Raw genomic sequence first — 23,224 nt, forward strand, 5'->3', positions numbered from 1 at the left:
TTAATCATTTAGATTTAGTGGTTGATGTACTGTTGAAATGTCAATGTCAGTGTTAACATATTTTCAATTTACATTTTGAAATCCAGTCTGACCCAAAAGTAGTTGTCATCATATTCTACGATAAAAATGACTAGCCTCTTTGAGGCGAATTTAGATCACTTTGGCTTTCCATAGTTGCTTAGCCTTTTCGTGTGTGTTTGTTTGTTTGTTTGTTTGTTTGTTTCTTAGAACTGAGAGATAGCTTCATCTTCAGGCTACTATACTATCCTGAATACTAGAGCAAGTCTAACTAGGAAGAAGCCCTTTAGCTTGTCTTTTAAGAATAACCAATTAACCGTTACATTAAATATTATCTAAAACTCACATTGGTCTTTGTTCATCTGATCAGAACTACCTTTTAGAAGTATTGATGCGAGGAAGTGAATAGCCAGTCTTGGAATAAGTGTCACTGTTGGACGCCCGCGCCCTGAAACGGATAACGTTGTCTACACAGTATTGGTGAAGCCTAAAGGTGGACTGTTGTGGGTTACAGCCGTGTATGTCAACGGGCCCATTCGTTTCGGTTTCCACGGCAGCTAAATTTAATGATTAACTTTCTGCCGTTGACGAATCACACTACAGGCAACACACAATAACTGTGCATTTTAATATGATAAATGATAAATTATTTTTTTATCGTATGTCCCGCCAGTTTATTATTCTTCCTGCAGTTGATAGCAGGAAGCCTTTTCATACAGCGTTTTTTCGTAAATTGTGAGATAATACTGATGAGTCAACCTGATGACGAGTAAGTCAGTAGCCAGATCAGCATTAGTTTGTAATTTATGTAATTGCAATGGTATCGTTTTCACATTCTGAATTCTAATGCGAAAATTGTTTCACTTCACGTTCACAAATAGATTGACAGGTTTGCACACTTTGGATGTCCTCACGGAATGCAGTTTTATTTATGTGGTCTTGTGCTGATAATGATGAACTTACCTGTTACAGTGAATTTACCTGATAATGTAACACTTACAGTGTTACATTAACACTTACAGTGTTACATTAACCCAGGACACAACTGAACCAGTCTGGCAAAGAGGCGGGGTTTAAACTGAAAATGTCCGGTCATTTATATTGCGTGCGCACAGTTGGTCACGGGAAAAAGGATGCACCATGGCACACAACACGGCATGTAAGTGAATATCACTCCTGAATTTACTGGATATTTAAAAAAAAAAACATTTAAATTATCTGTTGATTTTCTAAACCTAATTCTGGTTTGTCCTCATGTCAGTATTAGCGTTATGTATTCTGGTGACCTGTTCTACACAAGGTAAGCATATATATCAAACAAACAGTTTGTGTGTGTGTGTGTGTGTGTGTGTGTGTGTGTGTGTGTGTGTGTGATATATATATATATATATATATATATATATATATATATATATATATATATATATATATATATATACATATATAGTCAGTAGGCTACATTTATCCTAAATATTACGCTTGTAATGCACCAGGTGATATGGATGATGTTTCAAGCGCTATTCTATAGCCTTAGCACGCCCACAGGTAAATGTATCATTTAGTAGTACCATATGTAGTAGTATAATTTACTACATTTACTATCTTTTATTATTTAATTAGCTATTTTATTAATTATTTCGTATATAATATAAGATGGGGTGAGAGGCGACGCGAGGGTGGGGACAGGGGAGGTTGTCGGAGTGGATGGGCCCAATAAAATTCCAGTCTGGAAACTTCATGGAATTCTCTGTTATTCATGAACCGCTCCTTTATGGGCTCACCAGATAATCTACGTACATGTTAATTTAGTTATCCTGACTTTTATTTAAGCAGCTTTTATTCATAATGAACCTCATCCGTTGTATACAAAGTGACGAATGGCTTTTTTCTTCCAGACAATATATATTAATTAATTTTAACTCTAAAATCCTAAAACATTAATGTAATGCCATTAAAATATATCAAAAATATCTATTATATCCAAATACGCATGTAGCCCAGCAATGGTTCTCAGAAAAAAAAAAAAATCTTATTTGGCCAGTCGCGTGTCAGTTTAACATTTAATATATTTGTTGCGATCCGCAAAGGTAGTCGAACGCGAACATTTCCTTTAACGTTAGAGAAGGCTTTTTTACGGGGTAGCCTCTCTCTCTCTCTCTCTTTCTTCTCAGATGGTAGATGGTCTCTCTCTCTCTCTCTCTCTCTCTCTCTCTCTCTCTCTCTCTCTCTCTCTCTCAGATGGTAGATGGTCTCGCTCTCTCTCTCGCTCTCTCTCTCTGTATATATATATATATATATATATATATATATATATATATATATATATACACACACACACACACACACACACACACACACACACACACACACACACACACACACACACAGGGGAGCCCACTGTATGTAGATATTTACTTTGTGTATTTTTGTCTAATGTTCTTGATAAAAGAAGTCTACTCGACTACTCCCTTGTCTTCCATCCATGATGCATTAATGCTTATGCATATTGGAGACATAAAGATGCACAGAAGCTGCACCATCTGCTGGATATCTGTATAAAAGCTTATTTCAGTCGATCCTTTGTAGTTTTATGTGTTGTGTTGTTGATGGGGTTTTATACTGAACAGTAAGTAGCTATTAGTTGAAATGGGTTACTATATTGTAGTAACATTACCTATAAAATGAAAATATAGTAATTGAATTGTATTATTTAACAATCCCAATTTATTTGTATATTTTAATCAGGAATACAATTACTCTGTTTCTTGCAGGAGATTGCACTTGTAAAGAAGAGTCCAGGTAACTGTTATTTCTTTTATATGTTTAATCGCATATGAAAAATGTATATTTTATTCAGCAAATATATGTGTAAAATGAAAACTACTATATTTGTCAAGCTTTGTCATGAATGAATGGATTCTGCTGTTTTTTTTCCCCACAAAGTCAGCAGTGTGGTGAACTCTTATTTAATGTCAACAAGTACACATGTTGCAGAAGGAATATACATAATGGTTCTGGACTGGACTGCTGTGGAACTTTGGCCTATAATGCCATGGAGAGTTCTTGCTGCAAAAGTGAGTAACGTTGCATTATTCCAGTTTTACAGCTCTAGCCAATAACCCTACTGGATGTCTGGAAAGGAAAGGCTAGACAAGGATGACTAAGCAAAATAGTGCAAAATCTGCAAAATTAATTTACAGTGGGACCAAAATTAACTTACAATGAACCATTATATTACTTACAACATAACTTCCATGTTTGACATATGAACATTTGCTTCAATATACAGTATATAGAGTGTATAATCTTGTGACCGTCATGGGTATCGTTGGTGTCATAGGAAAATAATATAACTCTAGTTTTGTTCTTCAAAACTATTTTTTTAAAACTAGTTTTTTAAGTTTTTTTCTTCACCCCAAAGGAAAATCATATGCTTTACATTGTGGAAGCCTTTCATAATGACAGAATCTAGCAAAAAAAAAAGAAGTCAAAATTACTTGGAATAAAATGTCCTATAGCCACTGGCAGTTATGATGTGAAGTGTCATTTTCACACACTGCCTGTAATGTTGGGAATAATGGTTTTTTGACGGGAACGCTTATAATTCCATTCCTCTCCCATAGTTATTAAAAAGAATGAGTGAAGACTGAAGTGCTTCTGGGAAAGATGGATATTTTAATTATCTTATTTTCTCAATGGCAATACTATGATTCTTGCTACTCTCTACCTCAGATAGCTTGCAACATAACAGGCTTCTAGGTATGAAGGCATTTTTCTTAGTGGTAAGATATAGATCATCACTCAAATTCTGTGCTCTCTTTAGAGATTTCCATGATGTTCAGTTATGGTACTGCTAACACTTGCATTGTAGAGTGTGTGGTCACAGAACTTTAATTGTACATACTCTTTAATTTTCCTTGCATCCTTTCTTCATGTGTTGGCTCCTCCCTCTGAGGAAAGAAGGCCAGGCTGAGGGTAGTGGTAGCTCAGTGGTTAAGGTACTTAACTTGTAATCAAAAGCCAGGGGGTTTAAGCCCTTCCACTGCCAAGTTGCTGCTGTTTGGCTGCTGAGCGAGGCCCTCGGTCATTTTTAAGTTGCTTTGGATAAAAGTGTCAGGTAAATGCAAATGTTTCAGTGTATATGCATCAGTGCATGATCTTTTTTGGTAGTGTGCGAGCTACATTCTTTATTTTTATGGACATTCTACTATTTGTTTCACACACCTACAGCAAATGTTTTTCAGTTTGTTTTCTTGGATTGAGTACAACTAAACACCTTTTGTTTTTCACACACACATGCAAACATACAGTCACACACACAGCACTTTTTCACTTACTGAAAAAAAAATGGATACTCTTAAATAGTTAATTCTCTATTGCCACATATTGGACTATGATCTAACCTTTACAAAGGATGTGATCCATGTTCAGTTCCCGCTGGAAAAGAGATGATGCTGGTCTGTTCTCAGCACATTTTTCCTGTAACTAACACTGATTCTTTGTTAGATGAAAAGTTGAAACTTTTCCCATTATTTCATTCTTATATTTACTCACCCCCCCCCCCCCCAAGTTTTATCATGCTCCCTTTTTTGTGCATACATACTTCTCCTTTAATCTCTTCTCATTGATGTCGGGTAGATGAGGTTACACATGGTTTGGGCCAGGCTGTGTCAGACTGCTGTGGATCCAAGGCTTACAACCCCATCAACCAGATTTGCTGTGGGGGAAGCATCCAGAACAGGCTTGGTCCTCAGGCCAGTTGTTGTGGATCAGGTACAGACATAGCAGTCCTGAAATCAGTCTGAGATTAAATCGCCCAGCATTATATATCCTGCTACACAGCCAATGAGTTATTTTGCAACTGGACATATGATGTACATAGACAATAATAATAATTTCTCATAATAAATCAGAATTGGGAATTTGTTTTTAATCTGATGTTATTTTTTGTCAGTCTGCCAGTGGGATCATGAAAGGGCTCATTCTGGGCAAATTTTAAAAATGTTTTGCCAAATACTTTCTTTGCAATTCTGTCACACATTTGTTTCTTTTTTTGCAGTAGTCATTAATGATGCAACTCATTTATGCTGTGCTGGGAACAAAGTCATGAAAAAGACATCAGTGTTTCATCGATGCTGTGGCGAGGATTTGTATGACAATAGAACAGAATGTTGCTGTTCTACCTTCCAATTAAAAGTGGAGAATCGCAGTACCAGCAGATGCTGTTCAGAGGATATACCAAAAGGTATGCCTAAAAGCACTGAATGTGGCAGAATTGCTAGAGAATACCTAACATGTTTAGTTAGCAAAATCACAGATTCTCAAATAGAAAGATTTGTGCATTTCTGGTCCCATAATCTTGCTGGTCTGGAACCAATGAACCTGTGATACAAGGGGCCCAAGGGCAGCATCCTAGCATCACCTTGTAAAGCTGTTTACCTGCCTTACCATAATTTACAACTAAAAGCAAATGCAGCTGGATGCTTAGATACACCCTCAAAGAAAGAAACAAAATTTGCAAGAGAAGAGCACATTCCGCCATATTGTTACACAGTCTTCCGACTTCAGTTTTCGTATGAAGGAATGCCCATATCCAGATACATAATAGTTGTGCTCTCAGACCAGTGGAAACATGGGTCCGTTCTTAAAAAGTTCGATCACAGGAACTGGCACCAGCTCCGGGACGAGCACCAGCACTTTGTTGGTGGAAAAGTTCTATGCCTGAACTTAATGTGATTTGGTAGAGTTCATAGCAGAGGCCCTTTCATCGTATTGTATAAATTCTCTTATTTGTTTCTTTTTTCTCTTTCCTGCAACAGATTCTTCTAGTACTGACACTATATCGGGAACAGAGTAAGTTCTAAATCTTTACATTTGTATTGGTTTGGATATATTTGTCCAGAAACAGATTTAGAAAATTGAGAAGGAAAGATGTATGAAGTAGTTGTCAATTCAACTAAGAGTAAAAATAAATAAAATAACTCAAGTTCAAGTATAATCCATATTAATCCAGTTGCTTTCTTGTGTTAATCATCTGTGGTGTTCCTGTGGGTGGCTTGGTTTCCTCTTTGGGGCGGATTAGTTTCTATCATTCCAAAGATATGCAGGAAAAGGGCAAGTATTGAAAATTGCCTACTCTGAGTGGGAGGCATGTGCTTGCTTGCTTCCTTTGATGGACTGGTGCCCGATTTGAGGTTGACTCCAGATAGAGAGAGAGAGAGAGAGAGAGAGAGAGAGAGAGAGAGAGAGCGAGCGAGTGAGTGAGCTGTCTGTACAGCTGTATGTATGTATGTATGTATACACATACATGCATACATAATGGATTCAGAAAGTATTTAGTCCCCTTTACTAGTTGCACACTTTATTTCATAGAGGGTTTGAATAATAGATATAATTGTCATTTTTACCTATAAATCTACAATTAATCTCCCATAATGACAAAGTGAAAGCATTTTGACATTTTTGTAGAAGTCCTTTGGCAGCTATAATAGCTGCCTCTACAAGATTTGCACTGTTTGATTTGGGCAGTTTATTCCGCTCTTCATTACATTCCAATACTTAACCAAAAGCCGCTCCACTGTGGTTTTGGTTGCTATGAGCTACTGTCATCCTGTCACACCAGTCTGTGTTTGAGTGTGCTTTGAAGAAGCTTTTCTGGGTGTTCCTGTATTTGGCTGCCTTCATCTGTCCTTCAATCATTATCAGTCTTCCTTGTCTCTACTATTTAGAAACATCCCCATAGCATGATGCTGCTATTACCATGTTTCACCATAGGGATGGTATTATCCTGGACATGTGCAGTGGTTGTGCTTGCTGTTCTGTGAATTTTTGTCTAATCAGTGGCTCTCATGAGTGGGAGAGTGTTCAGTTAGTAACACACCACCACTCTGCCTGTCTGTGATTGGGGGGCACAGTTGCAGGCTGATCATTATTCACACTCTCAATTGGCTGGTGGCAGCACTATGTTGATGGAGAGTGGTGTTCTTCTCTAGAGATGTTTGTACTGGACCTGGGGTGTCTGAGGATCCTGGAATCCCAGAGACAGAATCATTCAGTATGCCTCCCACAGTGATGTCTATAGGGAGCATGGAGTCTATCAAGGTCTCATCTTTCTGAACCTGATGCAGTACAGAGATCTGGTGCCCTAGCTCTTCAATCTCCTCCTTCAAAAGGTGGCAGTTTGTACATAATGACCGAGTGAGTGGTGGCATCTCGTCTTGGCATGTAGAGCAGAGTAGCAGCAGTGCAGCTGCTGTTGCTCAGCATGTGAAGCAGAACTGCATTGGTGTAGTGATTGCCTTCGGTTGGTATGTAGAGCAGAGTAGGAGTGGTGCTGGTAGGATCCACCTCTCAGTTTGCGTATGGGGCAGAGCAAGAGCGGCGCTAGTGGCTGCCCTCAGTCGGTGTGTGGAGCAGAGCGGTAGCGGTGCTAGCGACCATCCTTGGCTGCCATGAAGTGCAGAGCAGCAGCAGTGTTTAATATTCCTCAACTTTTACATCCAGGACTGTTAAGAATTCCAGCAACTGCAGATTAATGCAGAGGGTTTAGTTTAGACCTGGGGGAATGCCATCCAGTGTAAATTTTATCTGTTCCATTTCTACACAGGCTTCTCACGTAATCAGCAAGTAATAATAATTAAAAAAAATAAATAAATAAAATAAAATAAATAAATAAACAATAATAATAATAAATATATATATATGTAGCGTGGTACCATGATAGCATGCCACCAGCGCAACAACAAGTATAGTCGTGAAATTTCCTCGATACTAAATATTCCACAGTCAACTGTGAAGTGAGAAGCAGGGTTACAGCAAAGTGCTCTTTATTATCCATCGGTATCTAGCGATGAGAACACTTAAACAAATCTCAAACAGTAGGTCTTTGTGTGAGTGCAGTTATCAGATGAGACTGGTGTCTTAGGTCCTGCCAGCCTTCTGGTGTGTGGCCGACTCGGCCGCCGAGGGGCAGGCTTCTGAGGATGTTCCCGATGAAAGGAGGCAGCGAGGTCAGGGTCCGACACTTGGCAGGCCGGTATTCAGCAGCGCTCCTCAGGTCCATACCCTTACCAGTCCACGACATACTGGACCTACCTCCACAACCGGCTTCAGGGCCGATACATGGAAAGCCCCAGATGCCCGGCTGTACCCAGGCAAGCCGACACAATAGGTGACTTCATTAATCCGCTCTGAGATGGTGTACGGGCCCTCGTACTTCGCGGCTAGTTTCCGCTTTCCACTTGTAGTCGGTTGTGGCTCTGCGCAGTTTCTGGTGCACCTCCTCCCACACCTGCTCGCTGCGACTCCACAGCTGACTGGTCAGATGTGGGGGGATGCCATAGATATAGCGGGGGCTGGAACCCTAGCACACATTGAAAGGGTGTTAAATGCACGCCACAGTGAATTCTGGGCATATTCCGCCCAGGGGAGGTAGGTGCTCCAAGTCTCAGGCTGCCTCTGGCAGTACAGCCTGAGAAACTTGCCTAGCTCCTGGTTCACCCTTTCTACCTGCCTGTTGGCCTGGGGGTGGTACCCAGATGTCAGGCTAACCGGGATATTCATCTTACCCAACAGTTCCTTCCACACTCTGGAGGTGAATTGTGGGCGCCAGTCTGAGACAATGTCCTCCGGTAGCCCGAATTGCCGAAAGACGTGGCGGAAGAGCTGGTCCGCCGTCTCCCAGGCAGTAGGTAGGCCCTTGAGGGGGAGGAACCGTACCATTTTGGAAAATCGGTCCACTATGACCAGGATCACCGTGTTGCTCTCAGACACAGGAAAGTCAGTGATAAAGTCAATAGCCAGGTGAGACCAGGGTCTTATTGGTGTGGGCAGCGGCAGCAGTTTACCTGCAGGTGGTGTGCGAGGGATCTTGTTGTGGGCACAATTGGAACAAGACGCCACATACCTCACTATGTCTTTGTGCATGGCTGGCCACCAATAGTGAGCACTCAGTAGCTGCGCCATGCAGGTTGCTCCTGGATGGCCTGTCCCCATGGAGGTGTGTGCCCATCTAATAAGGCCTTGACGGAGGTGGAGTGGGACAAAGAGGCAGTTTGGTGGGCAGTGTGGTGGCGGATTTGCTGCCTCTGTCAGTCCAGATCCCAGCTCAGAGTTGCCAGGAAGCAGGTGGGTGACAGTACTGGCTCCATGCTGGTAGACTGTGATTCTTTATTGTGTTGTCGAGAGAGAGCATCACGTTCCTCTCTTCTGGCCTATAAATAACGTGGAAGTTAAACCTAGTGAAAAAAGTGACCACCAGACTTGCCTGGAATTGAGCTTCCTTGCCTTTTGGAGGTATTCCAGGTTTTTGTGGTCACTGATGACAAAAAAGGAGCATTACTCAAACGCTAGTTTCATGGCGAGGAGTTCACAGTCTCCCACGCCATAGTTCCTCTCTGCGGGGCTTAGTTTTTTTTAAAAATAGGAAATTGGTTTTAGCTGTTCTGCTTTGCCCTTGTGTTGGGATAGTATTGTGCCTACCCCCACATTTGAGGTATCTACCTCCACCACGAAAGGCCTTTCTGGGTCTGGTTGCTGCAGTACCGGGGCAGTGGAGAAGGCCTCCTTCAGCTCTGAGCAGACCGTACTTAATAAAATGGCAATAAAAGTTAGCAAATGCTAGGAAGTGCTGTATTTCCCTGCGAGTTTGTGGTCTTGGCCAGTCCCTTACTGCTTCTACCTTGCATGGTTGCATGCGTACACTGCCCTCGCAGATGATATACCCCAGGATACTCACCTCTTTCTGATGGAACTCACATTTCTTCAGTTTGCAATAGAGGTGGTTCTGCAGAAGGGTGCGGAGGACAGCCCGTACGTCACGCACATGTTGGTCCTGGGAGGAGGAATAGACCAAGATGTCATCTATATATGCGATGACAGATCTACCCATGTATAGGGGCAGTGGCTATACCATACTATAGCACCAAGTATTTGTAATGTCCTGAAGCTGTGCTGAAGGTGGTTTTCCACTCATTGCCTTCCTTCCTCATTGCTAGCGTCCGGAATTTCATTGCATAATCCTCCGCTATTCGATTCCTTGCCTTAGGCGGAGCAAGGAGTGCCCACAAACACTCCGCTGACATGAATGAAAAAATACAGCCTTGAGCTCTTGAATAAAACTGACATAATTGTTCATAAGTGGGGAAGCATTAGTAATGAGAGCAGCTCTCCAGGTATGTGCTTTCCCCCTGAGTCAGGGGATTACAAAAGCAACCTAGGCATGGCCAGGCTGTCAGGGTTGAAATCCAAAGAAAAGCTCATACTGGAAGACAAAGCCCTCACATCCTTCTGGGTCTCTGCCATACATCACGGGGTTAGCGATGAGGCATTTTATCCCCTCCGGTACAGGTGGTGTAATGGGAGGAGTTGCTCATTGTTCAGGGCTCGTAGCCAGATGATTGTCAACCTGCCTGAGGTGCATGACAAGCAAGCGTAACTCCCCCGTCCCCTGCTCCTGCTGATCCATTGCCACCTTCTGGGCAGCCAGCAGTTGAGCCCAATCAGAGCTACTCGCCTTGCTTCCAGATGGCTGCACATTCTGTGACGCTTGCAGCACGGAAGAAACGAGATGCGGGGTTACAGCAAAGTGCTCTTTATTATCCATTGGTATCTAGTGATGATAACACTTAAGCAAAACTCAAACAGTAGGTCTCTTTAAGTGAATGCAGTTATCAGACGAGACTGGTGTCTTAGGTCCTCTAATGTGCAGCCCCGTCTCTTGGGATCTGTGGGTTTAAATAAGCAGATCATGATTACGAACAGGTGAGTTCAATCAGTACTCCAGCGATTGTGAGCGCGGCAGGTAAGGGGTGTGATCCCTAGCAGGAGTGGGCGTGTCCCTCCTGCTAGCCAGCCCACCAGCCGTGACAATATGAATGCGAAAGCAGACAATCGAATGCTTTTGGCAATATAAAAAAAAAAAAAAAAAAAAAAAAAAAAAATATATATATATATATATATATATATATATATATATATATATATATATATATATAAATGTGTATATATAATACTCCATTGAATGGAATACATTTATGATTTGCATAATGTTTCTCTGCGCATGTGTGTGTGGGTGTGTGTGTAACCAGCAAGAAGGGCCAGGCAGAATGTAGTCTGAATGTAACCAGAAAAATGGACACTGAAGGTAAAGTATTCAACATAATTAGCAACAGTTAATATTTGATGTAAACAGCTTAAATGCTCTCCAAGGCAACAACATTTGTTATACAATTATTTGTAGGTGATAAAAGGCCAGACTTTTCTACTTGCAGGTTTTGAAAGAGCTTAAAATAAAACACCAGAAGCTTAGTAAATCTTCATCTTGGATATTTTTTGGGTCCACTGTCAACTCTACATATTAAAACACCAGCAACATAGCTATTCTTGACAGATATGTACCATCGCAACATGGAATACCATGCATTTGTTATGTCAGTTTTAACACTGGTCATTTACACTTAAAAGCACGAGATCCTTAGTAAATACAGCTGAAAAAGTTGATTCTGAATGTGTAAATACACCCTCAAAGAAAGAAGCTAAATTTGCAGAAGAAGAGCACGTTCTGCCATATAATTATACAAAGTCTTCCAGCTGAAAGTCTCACAGATCTCAGACCAGTGGAAACATGGGTCCAAAAGGTTCGCTGTAGAATTACAGGGTTGGAAACGTTCAGATGCTTTGTTGTCTTTTTCTTTCAGTACGTGTTCCCACCTCCTTGTAGTAGTAGCAGATGTATGTGATTTAGGAAAAAGCAAGAAAACGTGTTATTTATAAACATAGTGTTACATACGGTGTTACATACCCCCCTCTCACTTCCATTCTCAATTCTCTTCCATTCTCAATTCTCTTCCATTCTCAATTCTCTTCTCAATTTCATTTAGCTCACCCTGAGTGTCAATACAGTGGCGGGCAGGAGGAGGATGAAAACACCAGCATCTGTTGCTCAGGGAAGAAGCGTCAGAAGAAATCTGGCCTCACGCGAGTATGCTTCATTAAGTTTTTGTTTTTGATGAGTGTAGTGTGCAAACGGGCACTGTAATGTTTCTGCAGCAGTGGAGATCTTCCAAGACAGGAGAATTTTTAAAAGCTGTTCAGTTCTGATTCTGTGTTGCTCTCTTGCACACTTCTCTCTCGCCTTTGATTTAATGACCACTGTGTGGTTGGCAGTGTTGCGGTGCAGAAGTGTACCAGCTCTGGGAAGACGGAGCGTTGTGCTGTGATGATGTGCTGTATCGTGACCAGCCGGCAAGCTCGATGTGCGCTGGGAAAGCCGTTTACTCTCCGCATCGTTACACCGTGTGCCAGGGACACGTGCACCTGCCCGCGGGCAAGCAGTGCTGTGGAAGTCACCCCTACAACCCTCACAAGGAGATCTGCTGCAAAGGACATAGGTGCTGTACAGCCACTCACATCATTTTCAAACTTGTGTGATTTGCTCGTGTAGGTTCTGTACAGGACATTCCTTTGTGGGGTTTTTTTTTTTGTATACCAGTTTGTTTATTTTTTATTTCAAGCATGCAAGACATTTTTGCCAGCTGTTTTAATGAAGAGATGAAAGGGAATCTGGACTGGCAGTCCTTGGGAACTGGACTGAGATGGATTTGTCTCTCTCTCTGTGCATACGTGTGTTGGGCGGATGTATTACCAGGGGTTTTTTAATTCCTTGCTTTGTTTTCCAACCAAGCTGCTCTCACTGATCTCACTGATCCTGTTTGTGAAACATCCATTCTGTAATGTGAAAAATGTGTCCTGGCAATAGCCCAAGTCATTAATAGACAAGGAGGCGCCCTAGTGCAACTACAGGATTTACAGGTCACTGGGAAGACACAGACCAGCAATAAGACAATTGCAGTACTCATTCATCAGTGTTTCATGCCAGAGCAATGACAAAACTGTATAGACATGACCTGCCCTAAAAAAATGTATTTTGGTGAATATAAGCATATAACTTTTCAAAGATGGAGTATTTTTCATGTTGTTACATAGACCATGATGGTACTGCTGCCTTTTGTATCTATTACAAAATCAAACAAGTGCCAGCCTGTCTTTATCTGTATAACCATCCTATATATGTAGAGCTAAAAGAACGGAAGATAAAGAGACATTGGTGCTTAGTAATTGTCTGATAAGAATGGGTGATCTGTGCAGATTATTTTATTTTTCTTTTCTGAATAATTACCACTATTATTTGTATTAAACACAATGTTATTAGGTTCTTTGTCCTGCAAATCTTTCTGTGTTTATTGGCCTCAGAAAATACCCATTTCTGATTGGCTGCCCGGTTATTTTATGGACACCTCTGACATAATAATGGGTATGCATATGTAGGAGAGGGGATCAGAATGTGAGCTAAATGAAAGGACATTAAGTTTGCTATTTTAATACTATTCATTCAGATAGACTCTATTTTAAGATGCCTGTGTAGCAAATTAAATAAACACAGCTGATGTGTACCTAGAGTCTAACTGGTCTGTGTTGTATGTAGGCTTCTGCACATTCTCCAGGTATATGAATGTTTTTTTTTTTCTGTGTGTACAGACACAGCAGGCCAGCGGAGGATGTGGTCTGCTGTGGCCTCGATGCCTACAGCCCCAGCACACCTGGCTACAAGTGCTGCGCCGGTCACCTTCATGACCTCAAAGGGCTGAAGGACCAATCAGAGGCTGAGTGCTGTGGTCCTCTCCTCCTGAGGAAGAAGCAGCAGTGCTGCTACTCCACAGAGAAAACTCTGGTGTATGAGGTCCAGGATGGACATTCCTGCTGTGGACACTGGTACTACAACATGTCCTTGTGGAGGTGCTGCGCTGGGAAACTCTTTCCACTGACAAATGACTCATGGGTTGGTCAGCGACAAGGTATGATGAAATACTTAAAATACAGTAAATGTACATGGACAGTAGGGATACAAAATGCTTGCTCTGTAAATCATTATTGCAAATCACATTTTTTGTTTGGTTGCATTTCTGATAAATTACAGGGCTGCTACTTTGGAACAGGAAATGACCTCATAATGCTTGCACTCACTGATGTTTTTGTGTAGTCATGAAAATAACTGATTTTAAAAAGAGTCCAGGCTTACAAAAAAAGACTGAGTTAGCTTCAATATGTTGTGATTAAAGAGTCTTTCAATCTTTTAGCAGAGTTCAGGCTTCTTCCACATCTGTCAGACTACAACACCTCCACCATTTGCAGAGAGAAAAGTAAGGTCATTTTATCCATAGTTATTCATGCTTCAATATTCCTGATATTAACAAACAAAATAAGAAAACAGAGGGTAAATTTCTAGATAGTTTTCCATAGCCTATGATATGGTATTCATCTAGTGTTTTTTAAGTGTGTGTGTGTGTGTGTGTGTGTGTGTGTGTGTGTGTGTGTGTGTGTGTGTGCATGTGTGTGTGTGTATGTGTGTGTGGGCGTGTACATTTTCAGTGCTACTGGGAACAGTGGTGAGTGAAGCTGTAAATCAAGCATTTCGCTCTGTAGTGTTGATGGATGTTCTGTATGTGTCGAACACCACCATAACACCACAGAGACACCATGAAGTCAGCTCACTAGACCACTGCAGTTTCCCTCTTTTGGAGCCAGGCAGGCCCTACCTTTGGAGGTTCAACGGCAGTCAGTATGAGCCAATAGCCAATGTCCCTGATGTGGCTGCTCTCCATTCCATCTTGAGCCACTGTTAAGTATTTCATACAAGACATACTAGTTAACCTTCAGTTCATATTTACAGTACACATTCTGCCCCCTCTGTTTTCCCCAGTAATCTTACTAATGTCTTGGCAATGGCCTGTGCACTAGACATTTGACCAAACAACACACTTTAACTCATTCCAGTGGAAAAACACTAAGATAATGGAAAAACACTAAGCTCATAAACTGTTAAGCGTGCAATAATGTGGCATCATTTGAAAAAAACTATGCACTGAGAAATTACATGATTTGTGATCACAGGGACAGGTCCTTTGTGAATGCCTATAATGCAAAAACACAGCTTTGATGCTTTGGTGCTTTGAGGCTGAGGTGTATTACATGCCCAGGTGCACAAAATCTTGAAACATCATGAATTATTTTATAAGATGATGCCAGTCTTAATTTATGCATTATGCGTCTAATGTTGATTAGAAGTCTTAAGACTACTTAGTATACCTTGAGTGTGTTTTTATCAGTTATACTAATGTTTGTGCGGTTTATACAGCATAGCAGCCAACAGCTATGATATGCAATTAATTTCCGTGAAGTCAATTTGGGAGTGAATGTAATATTTCTCAGCTACAATGAGCCAACACAAGTTGCAAGTGTTTTCAATATTTATTAATTTCTTAATATGAATGAATTAGTTTTAAATGGATCTAAAAGTAGTTTTTACTGCTCCTAGATCTTATTGGTTTAAGGCCACAGCTATCCATTCAGTTATCAATTAAATCCTTACATGAAACTATTAATTATCCTGATACCTATTAATGGTGTACTGTAATATGGTGCAGATTGATTTATTTTATTAATACTGTAAACACATCCATAATACTATTTGAGCACTCAGATATGGAAATGGCTTGCTATAATATAATACAGTAATTGCATGGTATTACTTAAAATTAAGCTTTCTGGTGTCAGGGATCAATTTTCTACATTTATATGATACATTTATTTTCTATATTTACAAGTATGCATTTCAACATTTTTATGATGGCATAAATGTGCCAGTTACATATGAACCTTTTTTTGCACATTCATACAATGTATTAAATAATGCTTTCAAATAAAGTATTCAAAGAACATTTAACATTTGTGCTTTTATTTTGATGAAATCTAGTTGCAGAGAAAAGAGTATACTATTTGGGAAAGTGGGTAATGGCCAACATTTCATATATATATATATATATAATCTGCTTACAATGAAAGTTAAATGAGTTATGATGTAAAAACCATTTCACCAGTCCTAAGGCTTATGATATTTATCCTAGAAATGTTAAAAATAGTTTACCACAATTGTTTTATTACTGCAGCTTCAAAAGAGTTATGTTAACTATACTGTTATTGCAAATAACCATATGCTCTATAAGTGCAGTTATTTTAGCTTTCTAAGTGTAAGAGGTGTACATTACCATGAGGTGTCACCTACCCAGCTACACATGTTTATACCAGTATGAGAGGCAACTATTACAAGTGAGAAGTAAATGAATTTATGTGACTACAAAGTTTATATTTACAGCATTAAGCTGACACTTTTATCCAAAGAGACTTACAATTATGACTGAGTACAAGTTGAGCAATTGAAGGTTAAGGGCCTTGCTCAGGGGCCCAGCCATGGCAACTTGGGGCTTAAACCAGCAACTGTCCGATTACAAGTCAGGTACCCTAACCACTGAGCTATCACTGTCTAAAATAAATGTTAAAGATTTGAATCTTGCTGAAGAGGTTACCATCTATTGTGAGGCCCAGATAAGTGAGAGTGCAAGTTAAAAAGAGGGTGCTTAGAAGCTGTGTTTGGCCCAGGGATGTTGTCTCGGAAACCTGAATCAAAAATTCATTCAAGGAAGTGCAGAGCTAGTGTATTTTTATTAGCCAAGTGTATTAGTATAAATTTATTAGCCAAGAATGATTTTGTTAAACAGTTGTAATACAGATCATTACTATAATAGCAATTAGCACGCACTTATTGCACAACCTTTACAGTTTGAGCAGTCTATATCAAATCAGCACTAGTCACAGTAGCAAGTTAAAGGATCAGGTGAAAGCATTTTACAGCAGGTCATATGAAAGAGTAATATGCAACTATGATTAAAATATGTGATAAAGTTATGAAAAAACAAAGGTTTCTGTGCAGCTTCTTTTTTTGGTGGGTGAGGGCTCATCATGTTTACACTCAGGGTCACAGAGGCCTGCTGTGCAAAAATCTATTGTTAAGTAATATGTTGTTAATAATCTGTCATTAATAAATAAACCCAAAAATATCACACTATTACATCAATTAACAAGACCGGAAATTAAACCTAATTAAAGAAAAAATAACCGAAGAACAGTTTATGGGGATTGAGTCACGTGAGTAGGTCAGTGATGTATTCCTCTCTGCTATGCACATCTGCATTCCTGTGGTCTTTTAGTTCACATTTCCAGCATTAGTTCAGGCATATACCTTTGGACAATAAGGAGCTTTAAAAAACATCATAATGAAAGAATGAAAGCAGTATGAAAACAAGGTAGGTAGCTATGTGTGTGTGTGTGTGTGTGTGTGTGTGTGTGTGTGTGTGTGTGTATGTGTGTGAGTGTGTGTGTGTGTGTGTGTGTGTGTGTGAGTGTGTGTGTGTGTGTGTGTGTGTGTGTGTGTGTGTGTGTGTGTGTGTGTGTGTGTGTGTGTGTGTATGTGTGTGTGTGTATGTGTGTGAGTGTGAGTGTGTGTGTGTGTGTGTGTGTGTGTGTGTGAGTGTGTGTGAGTGTGTGTGTGTGTGTGTGTGTGTGTGTGTGTGTGTGTATGTGTGTGTGTGTATGTGTGTGTGTGTGTGTGTGTGTGTGTGTGTGTGTGTGTGTGTGTGTGTGTGTGTGTGTGAATGAATGTTGCTTAGATTTACTTTCCTACATTTGCAGCATTTAGCAGATGCTCTTATCCAGAGAGACTTATAAAAGTGCTCTGATGTCCACACAGAAAATGTATACTTATATTTAACTTCCTGTGCTGTTTCACCATACAGTCCTCTTCAAAATGATTGTTGCTCTATTCCAGTCAGGTTCAAAACTAGTTGATTTAAATTATTGCCCTCATGCAGCTCCCATTGTATGGTGTTTAAGAAGCAGGTAGCTGGAAGGACAGGATTGGGTTGGGAGGACTCTCAGGGTATCTCATACAGACGACAGAAAGCATCTGTCTTGGTGTTTCTTGAACCGCGTCAGTAGTTTACCAACAAGTCTAAGCAAGTAAGGAATAGTGATTACCTTGTCTGTCGAGGGATAAGGGATCTTTTTGTAGCTGAAGTTCTTATGATGTGGGATGCTGGGCACCCTTGATCCAGTGATGCCAGTGCTTCTGTATGAGATTGATCACAAGGTGCTCTCTATTCCCCACATCAGAGTTACAATAGTGGGGCTTCCTACTAAAAATGGAGCAGTAGAATAATTTCTTGGGGTGTCTGACGTTGAGATGGCAGAGGTACTCCTCGTGGATGTTGAAAATGGAGGGAGCACCTTTGCTCAGGCCGTTCTGTGTGTCTGCATGAGATTATCCACTGAAAAAGACATGTGAACAAAACTCTTCCAGGTCATCTACGGTCACCCTGCATGCTAGTTCAGTTTGGAGGGCTGTGTTCAAGTCCCTGTTGGCAAAACTGGGTGACTCTGGCCACTGATAGCTGCTATAGCCTAGAATTGCCAAGCATAATCTGCAGCAGTTCCTTTTTCCTGTCATATAATACCAGCAGTAGGAGATCAAACTGGATCAGTGTCAAAGGCTGGGTGATTGCTATGCCAGAGAGCTGTGGCCCAGGCGTGCTCTCTCCCAGTTAACATGGGAATAAACTGTAAATGATTGGTGTTGTGTACCTAAGTAAAGGGAGTAATGCCTTAGAAAGTTGGTGCAGTGGTGATGAGTGCTCTCACACCTCTCAGGTATGGCTATAGTTGGTGATGTTTTTTAGCATGTTAGAGGACAGGGATCCATATGTGAAGTGTTGGGGAATTTAATATCAAATTACAGAACTCCAAAGGGACAGAAATCCAGAAAAGCACTCTGTACGATGAGTCTGCGCAGAAACAATATGAAATGAAGCAGTGGGAAGAGAAGGATTAAATATGGAAGCTGATAGAAAGTGACAGGTGTAGGACATTAGTATTCAGAAGATGATGAACAAGGTGGGCGTAATTTACTGGGGGGTTTAATTGTTCTGGGAGTGGAGTGGTTTGTGTACATGACAGTATGAATGAAGATTAGCCTTTGTCTGCCTACTGAAACAGGGGTCATAAACTCAGGAATGCCTTAAAGACTCAAAAGATCTTTAAGGTAAGATATGAATGGGCATAAACCTCTATTACATACCTCTATTAATGATTAATAATTATTAATATTATTATTTATAATTAATAATAGTATTATTTATAATTAATAATATTATTATTCTATTAGAATTTCTAGGACAGTCAACAATTTTAAAATATCATTAGTTACATTTATATAGCACCAATCTCGAACTCAAGGATGCTTTTACAGTTACTCAGACAGCTTTTACAATCACCCACACAAAAATGAGAAGCGGTAGCCAATTTGTGCAGTGTATTTTCAATCGGAAACCGGAAACCACAACCCCTTGAGGGATTACACCAGGTGCAGAGGAAGGGGAGAAGGTTAAGACACACACACACACACACACACACACACACACACACACACACACACACACACACACACACACACACACACACACACACACATACACATACTGGTTTCAGACATGACTTTGGCTTTGTTCCAATACACAAATTTCTGGTAATCATGGAAAATCTCAAACTCTGGTTCACATGATCTGTGTCTCTGATAGAGCTGTACAGACAACACTTTTAGTCTCAACTGCTATAACATATTGGTTTCATGTAAAATAACAAATGGCATCACTTTGGGTTTGTTCCACTACACTGACTTCTGATAAACATGGAAAATTTTAAACTTGCATTTGCAACCAGGTGTCCGGTGTGGTGGAAATTCAATGAAACGGGGAGTCAGATGTGGATAATAAGTAAAAAAGGTTTTTAATAGAAAAGAAAGATTCCACAGAGTGTGGGGCTCACTACCAAGAGAAGCCCCGAGTCATACAGAGCATTGCTTAATACAATTCCTATATACAATTCTAACTGTATGCTTTGACCAATCACGGACTTCCTGCCTCCTGTTGCTATGGCTCATATACCAATCAGCTTTAAGCGTTGCTTATCTCTGGCCAGCTGGTAACAATCTGGCTGGGTGTCGTTTCTTCTTTGTAGGCAATAAATAAGTTGCAGGCAATAAAACAAGAGTGACATTTGCTGCTTATCTGATCTATTGTCACACTCCCTTAACGTTCTTTGCTTACACAAACATTCGATACTGCTGAATGTATGTGAATCACTGAAGCACATAGTATTTCCTTTACACCGGTGACACAGGGTGCAGTGTTGTAAATGTATTTAACATGCGGGCAGATAAGACACAGATCTCCTCAATCAGCAACTACAGTAAAATCTATTTACATCACATCATATTTATGGCACATTGATTTTTGTTTTATCTGTGTTGTCCATCCTTCACATTTGCTTCAATAGCCAGTTTCAGTGTGTGACCACATGGCCCTTTTTAGCTGGGTTTTTGTAGGAGGTAGACCACTCTCAAAACAGCAGTGACACTTTAACTCCCCTTCTTAACACTGCTGTATCCTGATGCATTCATACCAGCTCAACACTATATAACATGTCACTACATTCTCAGTGTCATTGGCATGTTAGGAATAGAATAGAATAGAATAGAATAGAATAGAATAGAATAGAATAGAATAGACCAAAAAAGAGTCTCAATCAGTCATAAAAATGCAAAAGGATACCCCTATCGTAATGGTCAGACCTGTGTACAGCTCTATGATAGAGCTGTATACCTCTGTGATAGAGCTGTATACAGGTCTGACCTGTATGATATGGAAGGTTTGAGGGTTTGCTGTCCACTTTCCCTTTGTAGAATTGGATTGTCCTTTAACATGATAGCAGGGATTCTCCTGAGCCCCGATGGGAAGGAGGTGTTGTTTTGGTTTTCAGACCTGGAGCTTGGACCATGTCTCTTTCTGCTGAAAATTAAATACATTATTTTGTAGTTTCTCATTGCCACTCCTCATTTTTGTTTATTCACATGAGAGGAGAAATGAAGCTGGACGTCTCAGCAGTTTCCCCCTATTGCATCATTATGGTGTAATATTGACACAACATGTCCTCTAGGAGATTCCATGTGAGGGAAATCCCACATCAGAGATTGCTTAATGGCACATAATGTCTTTTCAATCTCTCCTAGTGAAAAATCCCAAAACTTTTCTTGTTTGTTTCACTGGTGATTTCTTGATATAATGGAAAAAATTATGTGCTAGGGTTAAGCAAGGGTTCACAACTCTCATATCCATCATACAGGTCATACTAGTGCTTTAACATACAAGCACACCGGTCTCATACCATGTCTCACCATGATGATGCAACAGGTGGAAACAAAGCTAAAATGACAAGATATCCAGATGTTCTTTGACGTAAATGACAGAGGAGTGTAAAGGAAACTAAAGAAATCATTAAATAAAAATAGACATGACCCCTGTTCCATTTCTGGACAAGAAAGCAACTCCCATAATCTCCCTTCCCATTTGGTCATAGAGGAATTGCTGCTACCATGTTAGAAAACATCCTGATTCTCCAAAGGGATATGAGCGAAATTTATTATGGGCAAATCAAAACCAGAGTCATTGTAGCATTCCAGTGTCATATTACCAACACAGAGAGTACGGGAAGAGTACAGGATTACAAAACAAGGGCTAGGATAAACAAGATATAGGATTAACGAACACAAACAGGAGTATCCGGCTATAACAAGACGCTAGGAAAACTCGGGGCTAAGAAACACAAAGGCACGGAGTAGAAACTTAACAAACACAATGATTCAAAATTATATGTACGCACGGAGTCAATAAACATGCACAATAAAAAGCAAAAACTAAGGGTTTAAATACAATCAACTAAACGAGGAGTTGAAAATCTATAGAAAATTTAAACGAGGTGTTGAAAATCAAACGAGGGAGAAAACGAAACTATGGAACGGAAATAAAAACACAAGACGGGGAAAACATGGAACACGGAAACTGGGAGGGCTTGTTCATGAGAACGGATGTCATTTATTAGTGGATTGATTTAACTGCAGTCTTTTAAAACTGAATGCTGGCTAAACTACTTTGATGTGCCAAAGACTTCAATTCAATAACTTCTTTAACTTAATATCAGCCCTTGTAGCTCAGTAGACAGCAGAAAAGTATACTAGTTAGCTCCCAATTAATATAGCTCCAGCAACAAGCTGACCTGCCTCCATATTTGGCAGAAGTCAAGAGGTGAATGTGTTCCATTATTTTATCATGTTCCCAAAATTCCTTTGACAGGTAACTACTCTTGTTAGGTATGCAAGACAACTACAACGTTCGGGAGAGTGAGACAGATTGAACGTGAAAAAAATAATCGGAATTGAGGAATGAAATGAATCTGGATGCTGAACTAAACTAGGTAAACAAGCTACTAGTCTTGGGTGATAGTGGAATTGTTTTGGCATTACAGGAAAATTCTGAGAAATAGATAACAATAAGAAATAAGAAATACATATATTAATTTGCCTGAAAGTAATATGACTTTAATTTGTGAACTTGTGAATTTATGAACAAATTGTACAGTAGAATCTGTCTAAACTTGTGATAGCAAAGGTGATAGCAAGGAGCTAAGGCCCTTAGGTTCTATTGGAATTGTAATGATGCAGAGGCGAGTTGTGGTTCAAAAGACACTGACGTTTATTGACACAGTAATGATCTAAATTTAAAACACTAAGAATGACACTACGCTGACAGATAAAAAAACAACAAAAAGGCAAAACACAATAAAGTGGAACAAGCACAGTCTTACACAGAGAACCCTGTGGAACACGAGGTCAAACACTAACAAAACATTAAATACACATACTAACAAGGACAATAACGAAGTACAGGTGTAACACATGACCAATTAATAAAGGAAAGGCGTGGTGATGTGCGCGCGCGCACACACACACACACACACACACACACACACACACACACACACACACACACGTCGAGGAGGAGGGGGCCATGCCGTGACAAGAATTATTTTGGCATTATGGGAAATTTCTGTGCGATAAGTCCCATTAATGATATTAGGGCTTTTAAAATGCTACATTAGAATCTGCCTATCCTTGCAAAGGTGATTTTTTAATGCTATGAGTTGTGATTTAAACTGTACCTGTATTTAAACCGTGTCTGTGCCAATACCCTTGAACAAACTATGAAAGTTTCTATCTGCTTGGGGAGAATACGTTTGCGGAGAGCATGGAAATACCGCAGTATACACGAGCATTTAGGCGCATTCAGATTTAAAGCGCGGATGACTTGACCGCATAAAGTGTTCTGTCAGCTGAAAGCGAAACTGGGTGAAAGTTCGTGTACTTCCG

The 23,224-nt window shown here is 40.2% G+C and overlaps 1 protein-coding gene across 4 annotated transcripts; it reads left to right on the forward strand.

Moving 5' to 3' along the window:
- The first annotated feature begins 1,134 nt into the window (after nucleotides 1–1,134).
- On the forward strand, nucleotides 1,135–15,784 carry LOC145643254 (uncharacterized). Of its 4 annotated transcripts, none has more exons than XM_081715226.1 (13): nucleotides 1,135–1,177; nucleotides 1,280–1,318; nucleotides 2,790–2,817; nucleotides 2,962–3,092; nucleotides 4,657–4,791; nucleotides 5,078–5,263; nucleotides 5,838–5,871; nucleotides 11,106–11,161; nucleotides 11,898–11,998; nucleotides 12,184–12,407; nucleotides 13,555–13,871; nucleotides 14,154–14,216; nucleotides 14,446–15,784. In XM_081715226.1, the coding sequence occupies exons 1-13, from the start codon at nucleotides 1,159–1,161 to the stop codon at nucleotides 14,697–14,699; spliced, it is 1,587 nt and encodes a 528-aa protein (XP_081571352.1). In that variant the 5' UTR covers nucleotides 1,135–1,158; the 3' UTR covers nucleotides 14,700–15,784. The 4 variants fall into 4 exon arrangements, with proteins under 4 accessions (XP_081571352.1, XP_081571353.1, XP_081571354.1 ...); XM_081715227.1 differs by having other exon boundaries at nucleotides 14,157–14,216; XM_081715228.1 differs by having other exon boundaries at nucleotides 5,081–5,263.
- The last annotated feature ends 7,440 nt before the right edge of the window (nucleotides 15,785–23,224 follow it).

The sequence above is a fragment of the Electrophorus electricus genome, chromosome 6 (assembly GCF_041902795.1).
Source record: "Electrophorus electricus isolate QZ-2024a chromosome 6, ASM4190279v1, whole genome shotgun sequence".
NCBI classification, from domain to species: Eukaryota; Metazoa; Chordata; class Actinopteri; order Gymnotiformes; family Gymnotidae; genus Electrophorus; species Electrophorus electricus.